The sequence below is a fragment of the Vipera ursinii genome, assembly GCF_947247035.1.
Source record: "Vipera ursinii genome assembly, chromosome: 2".
NCBI lineage: Eukaryota > Metazoa > Chordata > Lepidosauria > Squamata > Viperidae > Vipera > Vipera ursinii.
The window spans coordinates 262,402,010-262,416,802 of NC_139513.1; the positions used below are offsets into that span (position 1 = coordinate 262,402,010).

General features: G+C 37.7%; 1 protein-coding gene across 3 annotated transcripts in view; it reads right to left on the bottom strand.

Moving 5' to 3' along the window:
• CERT1 (ceramide transporter 1) overlaps positions 1-14,793 on the bottom strand; it is a 76,225-nt gene that overhangs the window by 44,332 nt on the left and 17,100 nt on the right. For all 3 annotated transcript variants that reach the window (XR_014491463.1, XM_083354742.1, XM_083354741.1), the window contains exon 3: positions 7,729-7,845. Coding sequence is in view for 2 of the 3 variants with exons in the window: in XM_083354742.1 (XP_083210868.1) it covers positions 7,729-7,845 (117 nt within the window). In the remaining variant the exon portion in view is untranslated. The remainder of the gene's footprint in view (positions 1-7,728; positions 7,846-14,793) is intronic.

Genomic DNA, 14,793 nt, shown 5'->3' on the forward strand with positions numbered 1-14,793 from the left:
ATCCAAAGAGATAATGCTTTTATTAAACCAAATGAAATTTTACAGAAGTATTGCAAGCGTTCAAGTACTGCTCATCACGCAAGATGGTTAAAAGCCATAAGAAAAGGCCAAAAAAAAAATGCTGATCAGCTAGCTCTATCCATATATGACATTCATATAAGTGAATTATTTATTTAACATTTATGTCACATCAATAAAATTCTACTTATTCTATTTATGACACAGAATCACATCCAAACACAATTAGCAAACTTGAGGAAAAAATAAAATTTACAATGTCCTCTACCAATAGTAGCCACTAGATGGCATCAATAAAAAGAATATGAAGCAATTCATAGAGGTTACTATTGGTCAAAGTCCAGCAGTAACCTTTATCCTGCCTCCATTACATTCCAGTTAAGTCTACATTTAAATGTTTTCAAGACTTCCTAATTTAAACGATTGGTGGTTAACAAATGTTCTGACTTCAGCAGCAAATCCTATATTGTTTCAGGTTTTTTAAAGTAAAATTATACAAGCTGTAACTCAGACAGGCTAAGATTTTACCTTTAAAAACAGAATAGAATTACAGATTAATACCACCATGAAGGCTCTGAACAAACCCTAACTCTATCAAGAGATCAGCAATACAAAATCTAAACACTGCTTAATAGCCTTATATGTAGGAAGACATAGAAGCAGAGCACAGTCTACCCCTAACCTGGTGTCCTCTGCGCATTCTGGGGCTGCACTCCCCAAATTCACGGCTGAGAGCACTCAAGGACAACAAAAATATTAGGAAGAAACCCACTGACAATAAAGTGGCCACTTTTTTAATTAATAAACTGCATAAATTTATCCATCTCACCTGAAGTGTCTATTATCATAAAGTTACACAAAAGCCTTGCCTGCACCCTTCAGGGCTAGCCTTAGTTATAAGCTAATGCTAATATTACCTAATGTCCTAAGAAGAAAAACAAGAAAGCCACAAAGCAGTCATTTCAGTGGACTACGCTCTCTCACTTCATAGCATTCCCCCTCCAACAAATAATATAGTGCTGGAAATAGCCAAACAAGGGGGCAGTTAAAGTGGGCATAGGATATGCCTCTAGGCTTTGTACTCAAAGAATACTTTCACATTAACATTTGGTTTTATTCATGTAAGTCACAATGATCAGAATCTCAGGGGAGCTTCTTACAAAGCAGCCTTGTTCAGCACAAATGAAACACAAGAAATGAAGTGATATAGTGGACCTATAAACCCTCTCCAGACTAAACAGAGCAAAGGGGCTAGACAACATTGGATTGTGGTCCAAATTGTCTTTTGGGAGACAGCACTCCCACATATCTTCTTCATAATGTGGTGAGCAAATCCTAATACATTTTATGGGCTCCCTGCTCATTCAACTCAGAGGAGTTCTGGGCTCCTGGTTCAAAGCCCTGTTCTGCTGGCACGTTAAAAATAGATGTTTTACTGTGTAACTTTCATATATTTTCTATTATTTTTTTAAAAAAATATAAGTTTAAAAATACAAAATAATAATAATAATAAATAATAATAATTTCAGTAACTTATCTTCTCTAACATTTCAATCTAAAATCTCTTCATCCGATATCTTGTCTTTAATTTAAAAGCAAATACAGCCTCATCTATCTTAATCAGCAAAAATGTATTAAGAGCTACCAGAGATAACTACACATTTTCAAATTAAATAAGTACATCAATTTCATATTCCTTTCATTTATCTTTATAGTAACTTCTTTCAAAATACAATCTCCCCTCTTCTTCCCATATCTTATCTTACATTTGTATACTATTAAAACTCTTGTGTCTATAAGCTTTAAGTAGGTGAAACCGTGCATCATAAGGCAACAATTTTTGAATTAAGATATCTTAAATGGGGTAAATTTATAAAATGGGTCCAAAATCTGGGACTGATGACTCCAGTGGAATTGTAATTTGCTAAATTTGTGACTGCTTCAGTTCAGCTGTGCTGCACTGCTGCACCACTGCCCAAAGGTTTAGTAGGCTGATCTCATCCTAGTCCTTTGGGTTGGGTAGATTGGTCCCTCCTTCAGCTGCTGGGGATCAGGTGTAGACCAATATTGCCCTAGCCCACAGAGGTTGGATAGACTGGTCCCACCACTGCCTGCCAGATGGTAGTCAGCCATAGTCAAGCTGGTAGGAAGTTGTTAGTGGATGAATCATGAATCTTTTAAATAAAAAAAACATTTTATTTATCAACATTTATTTATCAAATTTATTTATCAATTTATTTATTTGAGGGAACACCTGCTACCAGCATCAAGTGCCCTTCGTCCAGTGCGCTCCCACAGGGAGGGTCTGCTCAGGGTCCCACCGGTAAGAGATTGCTGGCGGGTAACGCCCAGGGATAGGGCCTTCTCAGTGGGGGCGCCTGCCCTCTGGAACCAGCTGCCAGTGGAGCTGAGGACTGCCCCCGACCTCCGTTCATTCCGCCGGGGCCTGAAGACCTGGCTCTTTGAGCTCTCTGGCCCAGGCTGAGGATTAATTTATTTTAACTGGGGTTTTATTTGCACAGGGTTAAGTTTAATCTTTTTAAAACTGGTTTTAACTTTTGTATTGTTGGTTTTTAATTCCCTGTAAACCGCCCTGAGTCCTCAGGGAAAGGGCGGTATATAAATGTAATAAAATAAAATAAATAAATAAAATAAACATACGAGTTAGTCCTCATTATGATTTAACCCAGGCCTACCAAAATCTGTACAGGGGGATAGGGCCACTGACAAATTAAAAATAATTGTAGGAAGAATAACTGGCCTTCCCATCAATTGTTTAGTAGACACTCCCACTGCTTTTTGCCCTTGAACATTTTGCTTCATTATCTAGCTAAGGAAATATCTCTAAAACAATTACCCAATGGGTCACTGGCTGTCATGCCATTAAAACAGAGAATTTTAATATCTTTATTGTCATACAACAGCAAACCTGCTCATGTTGTATGTTGACAGAGAAAATTTTTGATCTGTTATCTTTTAAATAAGAATGTCAGTTACAGTATAACACAACACATACAATGTTACATAAATAAAAGTTAGATAACTACATGCATTTTGAATTCTCAAATCTAAAATAGTTTTTATTTTAGAAACTGTTCTTTGAAGACAGAACACTACAAGAAGGTTCAGGATAAAACAGATTAATATTATGCTCTCTATATTTATTTATAGGTAGACAGGCCATATTTTGACATCAGGTCTTCTCCATGTTTCCATAAAATCATACAGTGAGGCTTTACAGGACTTGAGACACTATCTGTGCTGAAATAATATAGTAATGCTCAGGTATTATTGCTCTCTTTTTTTTCCTCCGAAAAGAAAAAAAACTTTGGAAAGGATGATATAACTTTTAAAGGATCCTTTATAAATCTGAAATAATTTTGTTATTCCAAGAAAATAAAACATTATGTAAGATGTGGTATATTAAATTTACTAGCATAGGAAACAATGATTTTGTATAAAAAGTGTCCAATGTAATGATATGATTATTTACAACTGAAGTAAAGCACTTCATAATTTATTTCTTCTCAACTTTCTGAGAAGAAAAGTAAAACAGAAAAGGGTATCTTTAAAAAAAGAAGACAATTCTCTTTTAGGAAGATGTTTTACAGATGACTTTAAACAAGATTTACAGTCTGGCTTCAAGGCCAGATTCACTTCACTTTATAATAACAGATAAACCTCAGATAACACCAACTTAGGATAATTTAGTAAGACTTTATCTGAACAGAATGAACCTTGCTATCAAGGCCAGGGGTTCCCAACCTGTGGGCCTTGGCCCACTACCAGGCCATGGCCTGCTGGCCACTAGGCCACAGAACAGGCTGACCAGTGTGCACACGCATGTGCATGCACTCACCCCCACTTGCGCTAGCACTGCCGCTGCTATAAAAATGGGTGCCACATGGTAAAAATGGGGCGCCACATGGCAAAAACAGGGCAGTGCTAGTGTCACATGGGTGCTTGCACCGCCCTGTTTGCATCACACGTGCTCGCAGCCCCGTTTGTGTTTGCGTGTAAAAAGCTTCCCCCTCCCTTTCCCTCCAGTCCGTCAACTGAGAAAGGTTGGAGACCTCTGATCTAGGCTACTCTAATACATTCTTTATGAAGTCTTTAATTATGATTCAAAAATTTCCAAATATTCTAAACTGTGGCTGGCATTATACCATTTGCCAACCTGATATTAAGCCTTAATATTTTGGGCAGTTTTACGCAAAGGCCCTATCCATCAATATTAGCCTGCCCTGGTATAGAGACAGAAAGAGAAAAACTCTGAGTATTTATTTTGTGCACCTTGGTGAAAGCCATAAGGCACAGAAACTTTTTTAATTGTGGTCTCCAAATTGAAACTTGGCTATTGAGTGAGCATTATAGGCTTTTAAGTATGGAGTAAAAGTTTCTGTCATAAAATATAGCAGCATTTAGCTGACCTTGGTAGATCCAAAATAGGTCAAGCAGAATTCATACTTGAAAGTTTCTGAGCTATAGACTATACTGGGAAGGCAAGACAATGGCAAACCACTTCCATATTTCTCCTAAGAAATGTTGAAAAATATTGACATTGAGAATGATTAAAGATAAACTTTAGCTTCACCTGTCTTCTTTAAAGGACTTTATTTCAACTATTGACTTAAAATCACAGGATGAGTTAAATTTTGTTTTAATTTCACACATAGTTCTTACCAGCTCATTTTGGTATGACTATGAGCTTGAACTCTAATGCTTCAATGTAAATAACTGTATATTTTGTAAATTGCCTTGGGATTTTTTCGGGGGTGATGGTTATAGAAAAGATATGCATTCATACATATCTGGAAAAATTGACACTAATATACCAAAGTTGCAACTTACTAGCACAAGAAGCTTAACAAAAAAACCCCCTCTATATTTACAGTTCCCGCGTACATTTACTTAAAAATATGAATCTGTAACTTAGGCTATTCAAAAATTGCTACATTACATCTTCAACAAGCATTTTTCAGAAATAACCATGGTATCTTGAGATGCTGGTTCCTTATGAATAAGATGCAAAGATCAAGACACATTTTACTCACCTGCACTAAATGCCTATTTGCCTCTAGGCTTATTTCAAAAATGCTTGTTTTGTCTTTAAAACACTAAGTGGTCTTAGTCCTGTATATTCTAGGGACACTAATTTCTTATATTTTTCTCACATTCATTTGGTAGGCCTACTTTATGCTCTACATTTTATATGAAATTTGTAAGGAACAAATGAAATAAAACTATCTGCTTTGTGAAAATAAAGGAGAAATGCATTGTCAGGTAGTTCCAAAATCTTACTGGAATTCATTTGCATTTCAGAAAATCACATTCCTTCTTGTAGAACATTTTGAATATATCACTTTCATAGATCCAGCACTTTTTAACCCTTGCTGCAACCATGAGACCTAAGAAGCATGTATGCACATGACTGTGTATCAATCAGATTATCTCTGAAAAAAGAGGTTTTAACTGACAAAAATTCTAATTAAAAGTCACACTTCTTGACAATTTATTTTTCACATCTACCAGTAATCCTTGACTTATGACTGGAATTTCTGTCGTAACTCACTGCGGCTGTATGTCAGATCCAATTGTATGACAATTTCTATGGTAATTTTAAGCAAATCTCACTGGCTTTAAGCAAATCACACAATGTTTAAGCAAATTTAGCAATTCTTTTTTGCCAGGAATCAGCAAAAAAAAAGTATCAAACCAATCATGTGAGCACAGCAAGCTGCAATCTCTAGTAAACACAAGACGGTTGTCAAGTGCTTAAAATTCTGATCATCCAACCACAGGATTGATGCAATGGTTCAAAGTCCAAGTAAATGTCATAAATCAGTTTTTCCAAGGCTGTTGTAACTTTGAACCATCATTAAACAGTCATAAGTCAAGGACCATCTGAATTATGTCATTTTCAAGAATTAGGAGCACTTAATCTATGGAATGCTATTTCATAGAATATGTATCTTCTAAATTTATAACTGGCTAAAATGTCTCTTATTAAATATTTATTTGAACATTATTGATTTTGCTGGCTTTAGTTTTATTCATTTTAAGATTATTTGTATTCTCTTGCATATTATTTTACAAAGATTTGAGTAATGCTGAGGCATCCTATAAGATCTCAAATAAAAGCAATATAGGGGTTTTTTTTCCTCTAGAAAAAGAAAAAAGCTGTTAAATGGAAATGGAGGTTTTTTCCCCATCTGTTTTACCTGTAAAAGCATTTGAAAAATTTGCTCCTGGTCATTCACACTAGTACAAGACAGTATTCAAACCCAAATCAGAAGATTAGAACAGTTAATCTTAAAGCTGATTATAAACATTTTTTTACTCTTAATCATCATACTAGAAAGAAAAACTCTTTTTTAAAAAAACCAAATCACAGTTCTAAGACATTTTAAGAAACAAAAATTACATCCAACATCAGGATCAAATGAGCAGCACTCAAGTGATTTTCTTTACAAGCTTTGCAAACTGTATTGTATTCAAATATCACCTCCTACACCAACATCCTTTTGAATTTTATAATCAGTGCAGACAAAAATTTAAACTCCACTTGCTAGAGATAATAGCTCCTGTGTGTTTTCCATATTACCACACTGTAATTCCTTACAGCTTCCTATTATTTCATTAACATTTCTTCAATGTCTCTCAATGGCAAAATGTTAAAGACAGGTAGTTCTTGGCTTCTGAACAATAATTTAATGAACGTTCAAAGTTACCATGGCCTTGAAAAAGCTGCTTACACTGTTCTTCTGGCCACTGTAAAATGTCACATACACAAACACACACACACACACACACACACACACACACACACACTTTTTTGGTGCTTGGCAACCAGCTCACAGTTACGACCAATTGGCAAGTGCCCCACAATCATGTGATATTGCCATTTGCAATCTTCTCTGCCAGATTCTTCACAAAGCCAATAGGGAAGCTGGCAGGGAAGGTTGCAAGCGAAAAGGAGCTGAAATCTTTCAGTGGACTGCAGGAATGAACTGAAATCTTCACGATTTCAGCTCTGCTCCTGCAGCCCACTGAAGGATTTCCACTCCATGCATGGAAGAGAGGGAAACCCTTCGGTAGGCTGCTGGAGATGTTCCTGTAGATCCACAAAGGATTTTTCTGCAACCCATCTAAGGATTACCCATCTGTACACAGAGGGGAACAGATATCTTTTGGTGGGCTGCAGGAGCATTTTGGAGTGAAAGGGCTATCTGCCAGGAGGATTTCTGCTCTGTGCAGGGTTGAAACTCTTTGGTAGGTAGATATTTTGCTCTGTCTGCTTAATAAGTGCTGGGATTGTATTTATTGAGTAAAGCAGTCGTGTGTCTTGCTTGTTGACTACTTCATCAACAAATAGTCCAAATAGTGGTCGTAAGTAAAGGACTAGCTGTATACCAACTTAATATACCTGTATTATTCATTTCAAAACCTCATGTCATGATGTTTCTGGTGGTTAAGTTTTATAACATTAGTTTTTACTCATAACGAATTACACAAGTTGTTACGCAAAAATTTGGAGCAGCCTCCTCTAATTTTATTAACTTCTACACCCACTGGAATTACAATTCTCAGAACTGGCCACATGGATTATAATTCTGGAAGTTACAAATTCAGCAAATATGGAGGGTGTTAGCCAGGGGATAGCTAATTCACCACCATAACATATTAATTGGAAATAATAACAATCCATACCTTATGCTGTTCAATTGCATCTATCCATTGCTGCCTATGATCTGGATCCTGAGCTCGTAGATACCAAACGCTATCATTTACACTAATATCGAATCTGCATTCATCAAATTCATGAGGCTGTTGGACAAAAAAAAAAGATAATTAGGAGCACTAGAATTAGTGGATGAATCTTTTAAATAAAAAAATCATTTTATTTATCAACATATTAATTAGTCCCCATTATGATTTAACCCAGGCCTACCAAAATCTGTACAGGGGAATAGGGCCACTGACAAATTAAAAATAATTGTAGGAAGAATAACTGGCCTTCCCATCCATCAATTGGTAGATATAGTTCTGGGGCGGCGATAGAGCTGGCAGTGTTGATGAGCCTAGATGCACTGGAGACACTCAGCAGCATATTTTTGGGGGTAATGGTGGCATTATTTGGCAGCAGCAGAGTTACTGAATTTTTAAAAAATACTGAGAAGCCACAAACAACTTGTAGGCTTATGCTGTATAGACTTGATCTAACCAAAAAGATTGAGAAAATGACTTTTTAAAATTAGGAAAGAAAAATGAATGATGTCTACAGATCAAAGATCTGTAAAATAATTTGCACACAAGAACTTACAGGTTGAACTATGAAGCATGCTGTTTAAATTGAAACATCGTTACACATAGTTTAAAACAACACTTCCAAGACAGAAATTACAAATATAACCTGCCTTACTAGTTTCAAACATTCCCAATAAGTATTCCCACAAAGGCGAGATGGTCTCTGTGCAATACTATACACAGAAAACCGGATGCCATAGTTTCTTCCTCTTCTGAAGATCCGGGGGGGGGGGGAGTGAACAGGTTTTTTTTTAAAGTTTTATAAAGTCTTATACATAGAGGTATTATATATTGCAATACCTGTATCTATCTTCTCTGAGAGCTTAAGGTGGATTACAGAGGATACAGAAAGTCTATACATCCCTATTAAAATGCCAGGTTTTTGAGATATATATAAAAAAACAGACCAAGATAAATCACTTCAGAATTTTTTCCATCTTTAATATAAGATATAAGCTGTATAATGCAATTGAAAAATAAACTAAAATCTTTCAGGGGAAAAAATAAAAATAACAAGCTTATAATAGTATGGTTACATACTGTAAGTGTGCATATCCTCTTATAGGTAAAGACATGGAAATACAGGTAATCCTCGAGTTACGAGCGCTCACTTAACGCTTGTTGAAAGTTACGCGATCAGCGCCCCCTAGTGCTCATGAGCAAGTCCCAAAATTACGAATATTGCAGCACCACGGCAGTCGTTCGCCCTTATGAACAACTACAGAGGCTCTGCAACATTCGCCCTATTCCCGCACCGACCGCTCCCCACAACTGCTTCCCTCTCCCTTCCATAAGATTTGCTATGTTTTGAATAGCCCCACAGGTGTGCAAATACTTTTTCCCCGAAGGGAAACCTGAGAGAGATTGGAAGGTCCATGTGACTGCTAATGGGGGGCTTCAGAAATGTAAAGGAATGCTCCGTTTCTGAAGCCCCCCACTGGCAATTACACAGACTTTCCAATCTCTCACAGGTCTCCTTTGGATAAAAAGTGTTTGAGTGGCAGCCGGCTTGAGTTTCTCTGCTCCATCAAAGTGGAAAGAAGTGGAGGCGCAGAGAGCGATTGCTCTCAATAAAGCCGGCACATGCGAGTAAGCAAAGCACCCGTGTCTTCTTGAGAGCAATCTTGCTCTGCGCCATTTTCTTCTTTTTGGACAGAGGGGAGAAAGTCAAGCGGCTGCTGCCACTTGGGTGGGGAGGACAAGAAGAGTGGGCAGGATTTGTACCACCAGCCAGTGAGGCAAGGAGTAGGTTGGGCGGGATGGCTGGCTGGCTAGGGAGGGGAGATCGTGGCCGCTCAGGTGGCTGTTGCCACTGCCACTGTCAGCAGCCTGAACGCAGGTGCAAGGGGACTCGCCCTGTGATGCCTCCCTGCTCAGTTGAAGGCTTGGTTCCTGCTCTCAAACTAAAGCCAACGCACGCAAACTAGCAGCGCACCCAGGCCACAGACAGCATTGGTTCCTGCACCAGCCAACTACAATTCCACGCTCTGCTCCAAAGGCATGCAAATGAAGCAAACACTCCCCCTCCCCCCAAATGGAAGCTTCTGGGGGCCATGATCTCTTTTGTAGAGAATTTGTATTTGAAGTCACTCAATATTACGGCACCCCGGAGCTTCCATTGTCAGCGCGAAAAGCATTTCCAAGTCGACTGTCCTCTCCCTCAAAGGGAAAGAACTGCAGCAGAGAGGATTTTTGCAAGGCAAGTGAGTCTGCCGCAGCAGGAAGGGAGGAAGAAGCATGAGGCATCTTAGTGGGGGCTTGTTCCATCACTAGGCTCTCTATGGCCTTCCCTACCCTGAGATTCCTCATGCGCACTTAACGAGCTGCATATGTCTTAACAAGCAGGGAGTGGTCTTGTTGGAGGTACGAGATTCACTTCCATGAATTTTCGAGTTACGAATGGAATGGGCAGGCTCCATTCCATTCGTAACTCGAGGACTACCTGTAACCAATCACATTCAAATTGATGTTAAATAGTAGTCAGTACTCACTTGCCATCATTAAAATGACTCTGATCAAGCCCATATAAAATTCAACTGTTCTAGTAGGATTTGTTTGACATTTACTCAGTTGCCTCTTACAACAAAAGCCATAGTCTGCAAAGTGCTTACAGAGTATCAATGGGATCTTATTGTTGGAATGTATGAATCAGGAGAAGCGTACAAAAAACATTTCCAAGGCACTGGATATACCAGTGAAGATAGTCATCAACAGGGGGAGAAAATATGGCACAACAGTGACATTACCAAGAATTGATTGTCCCTTCAAAATTGATGAAAAAAGAAGAAGAAAACTGGTCTGAGAAACTGCCAAGAGGCCTATAACAATATTAAAGGATCTGCAGAAATTACTGCCGAATACTGGTTGTGTACTACAAGTGATAACAGTGTCCCATATTCTTATGTCTCGGCTCTGGGGTTGGGTGGCAAGATGGAAGCTTTTTATACAAAGAAAAACATCAAAGTCCAGCTACATTTTCTAAACCCTACATCAAGGGTGACAAGGGCACGTAGGAAAATGTGTTATGGTTTGAGTCAAGACTGAACTTTTTGGCCAAATTTCAAACAGTATGTTTGGCGCAAAAACAACATTGCACATCATCAAAAGTATACTATACCCAAAGAAAAAGTGTGGTGGTGGCAGCAGCATTATGTTTTGGGGCTACTTTTCTTCAGCAGGAACTGGGGCATTAGCCAAGATGGAGGTATTATGAACAGTTTCAAACATTAGTAAATTTTGCCACAAAACCTTCAGGCCTCTGTTAAAATATTGAAGATGAAGAGGAATTTCAACATCACAATGACCCACCAAAGCAAATCAACAAAAGAATGGGTTCATGAATAGAAGATCAAAGTTTTGGAATGGCTTCAAAAGGTACTTCAACAAAGTATTAGTTTAAGGGTGTGCACACTTATGCAATCATGTTATTGTAAGTTTTTTATGGGGACAGCAGCCCAGAAATGAAAAGACGCTTGCTCCTGTGGAGGAAAACCATGGTAAATCTAGACAGCACACTAAAAAGCAGAGACATCACCCTGTCAACAAAAGTGCGTATAGTCAAGGCTATGGTCTTCCCAGTTGCAATGTATGGCTATGAAAGTTGGACAAATAAGAAAGGCTGAGCGCCAAAGAATTGAGGCCTTTGAACTATGGTGCTGGAGAAGACTCCTGCGAGTCCCTTGGACTGCAAGGCATTCAAACCGGTCACTCCTAGAGGAGATCAACCCTGACTGCTCTTCAGAAGGCCAGATCCTGAAGTTGAAACTCAAATACTTTGGCCACCTAATGAGAAGGAAGGACTCACTGGAGAAGAGCCTAATGCTGGGAAAGATTGAGGGCAATAGAAGAAGGGGACGACAAGAGAATGAGGTGGCTGCATGGAGTCACTGAAGCAATAGGCGTGAGCTTAAATGGACTCCAGAAGATGGTAGAGGACAGGAAGGCCTGGAGGAACATTGTCCATGGGGTTGCGATGGGTCGGACACGACTTCGCAACTAACAACAACAATATAGACTTTTTATATCTTCTGTATATATACCATTCTGATAGCACATTTAAATATCCTTCCTGTAAATGCTGAGCACCGCTTTCAATTCTGGTAGAGCAGGGGTGTCAAACTGCTGGCCCGCAGGCCGGATGCGCCATCTGGAAGCCATGCTCACCCCATTGCCAGCAATGGCAAAACCATCCCAATGCATTGTATGACGTCATGTGATGTCGCGAGTTTGACATGTCTGTGGTAGAGGGTTTGAACTCAATACAATAACAGCTGAAGAGTGCCAATAAGGGGGCAAAACTGGAACTGTACAGAAATAGCTAAAAGCCATTTACACTAGGTTCTTGATTTGTAGATCTATATTGTGCTGAAATCAAAATATTCATTATTTCTCTAAATGTGCCCTGCTTACTGATTTTGTTGTCTTGAGGCATCTCTGTGCACTTGCTTATAGCTGCCATCCCACTCCCACTTTTCCTGTCATATCTGAGGTAAATCTTCTTGAATTTTGGAAATTTTAAGACAAATTTCTCAGCCTCATTTATTAAAAGGAAGTTTCTTTGTATGATTTAAAACACTTCTTCCCAGATTTTGCTCCACCTGGGCTAGGCTGCCATTTATGAGATAAGCTGTCAACTGATTTACCTGTTACTCTTAACTATGCATAGCTGATTGCTCCACTGTCTACTTAGGTTACGTAGGCTGTCGACCACTTTCTCCACCATCTCAGGTTAAAATTGTTATACAAAAGATAGCTTTAATGTGCTGAACACTTTATTGAGATAGCTGCACATTTAGGAAATACTATTAATTAACAAATTATAATCTATTAATGATTTTAGAATTCTAGATGCTTTGAATATGCTTTTTCTTTCAAAAGCATGGAAGCAATTTCTATAGCTAACATTTACAGAATGTATACATCTTACAAAGAAACTAAATCTTTGCCTTTTCAGTAAAGAGTTGTACAATTTAATATTCAATGTAATTTATACAAAGATTTTAAAACTTCCCTTTGTTATTCTTTCCTTTATCCTTCCCTCTCAGTTCAGTAAAATACCCAGAAAACAAAATTATGAGAACTGTATCATGTCTCTAAGGAGTTGATTTTATACACTACTGTATGATACCCCATCAGTTATGACGTAATTTCACAAAAGCTTTGAGTTGTTTCTCAGTTACAAGAATGGCTGGCTGCCTATTCCAACATAATGCACAGCAATGACCACTTTTTAAAAATGTAACTGCACAATTACAAATTACTGTGATCATAGACCATGCTAATCTTTTGTTTGCTTTAACAATGGTTTGTTGAATGAGCCAAAAAAACTTGGTGAGGCGTGCAAACAAGCAACCATGGTTTGTATGGACTAGTTTTGATTTGATCTGTTTCTTTTTTGCGGCTGCTATTTCCTTATATTTCTGTGGATTAGTTAGATATGCAGGTAGGATACACAAACAAAGCAAGAAATCACAAACAAAAGCTGAGTTTCTATTTACATATCATACTGAAAACTTCTTTAGGATTTAATAAGCAGGGCCGGATTTAAGTTAAGGCTGAGTAAATACTTGTCTAGGGTGCCAAAGCTTAGGGAGTGCCAATGCCAATTCTCCTTCTGAATCAATCCAAAAATGCAAATCTTCACATTGTCAGGTGGTGGCTTACTAGTCAATGTAGCCTAGGGATGCCCTATACAGCATTGACAACACCTCACTGGTAATCACAATTAATAGCCAGAATGGAGAAGGCAGTCCAAAACATACAAAGGGCACCAGATTAGACAGTTTTGGTTTGGGCTTTCAAAGCAATAACTGATAACTTATATTATCTCCAGAACCAACTCTAAGCCTGTGAATATGGCAAATAAATATGGAAAGGCATTTTAAAACTGGTTATACTTGGTGGCTTTGTAGAAACATTTAAAATCAACTTTCTTTTCCAGTACAATCCTACAAAACAATTATAATATTCATCCATTAATATGCATTGCCTGGTCTGTTTCTTTGATATGTTAGCCAAAGCTGGATAAAATTGCTATTTTGGAATCTTAACAGGAAGACCAGGGGTTTCCAAGACACCTAATTTTTCAAGGAGATTGCAACTCTGTTTAAAAACAGAATTATTCTCTACTCCTAGGTCCATCAATTTATTGACAAAGAATTCTTTCATCTTGCCTGGAAAGATCTTTCTTACGTCCGCCTGACTAATGATACAATGCACTAGTTCAGAACTCAGTCTCATTAGCTGAAGAAGAAAGCTAGAAAAGAACTGTACAGCATCAGTATATTGACAGCTGCAAAATTTCAGTGCTCCACGAGATCTCTTCTTGTTGTTTCATACTTAATTTAAATTTTGGCTTGTAATATTCTTTAAGCTTTTAAATCATTGTTTATCAAAAGTTCCTAGCACTTTTTAAAATAATTTATTTTATTTCGAAAATCAGGCTAAAATTCAAACTCCAAAAAAGGGAAAAAGAAATTTTACAAAAACAAAACAAAGATAGACAAAACATTAGAAAAGAAAAAATGTGTATTAAAGACAAAAGGTAAAAACACACACACTTATATTATCCCCCCTAGTTGGAACACTATTAGTCCCCCCCCCCATGATGCAGGCCCAACGTTTATAAACTTATTCCTCTATTTGCAACCAATTTGACCTGTCATGTATCTACTATATATAAAGTCAAAAGTAATTATCAGGTGAAGCAACAGCAAAATTAAATTTCAAAGCCCTCTATTAACAATCTATTATTGTATTTAATCTATGATTGTCTACAATGGCTTCTTAACTACCATAAATCACCACAATCATCACGTATGATCTGTCTGGGATCAAATAACCTCATTTGATTCTTAATAATAAAATTTGTTGAAAACGTTCCAACAATTATATTTTATTCTCCAAAATCATAAACCTTCCTTGTTGACCCATTTTCCCCGAAAAATCCATCCCAAATTTTCTAGATAG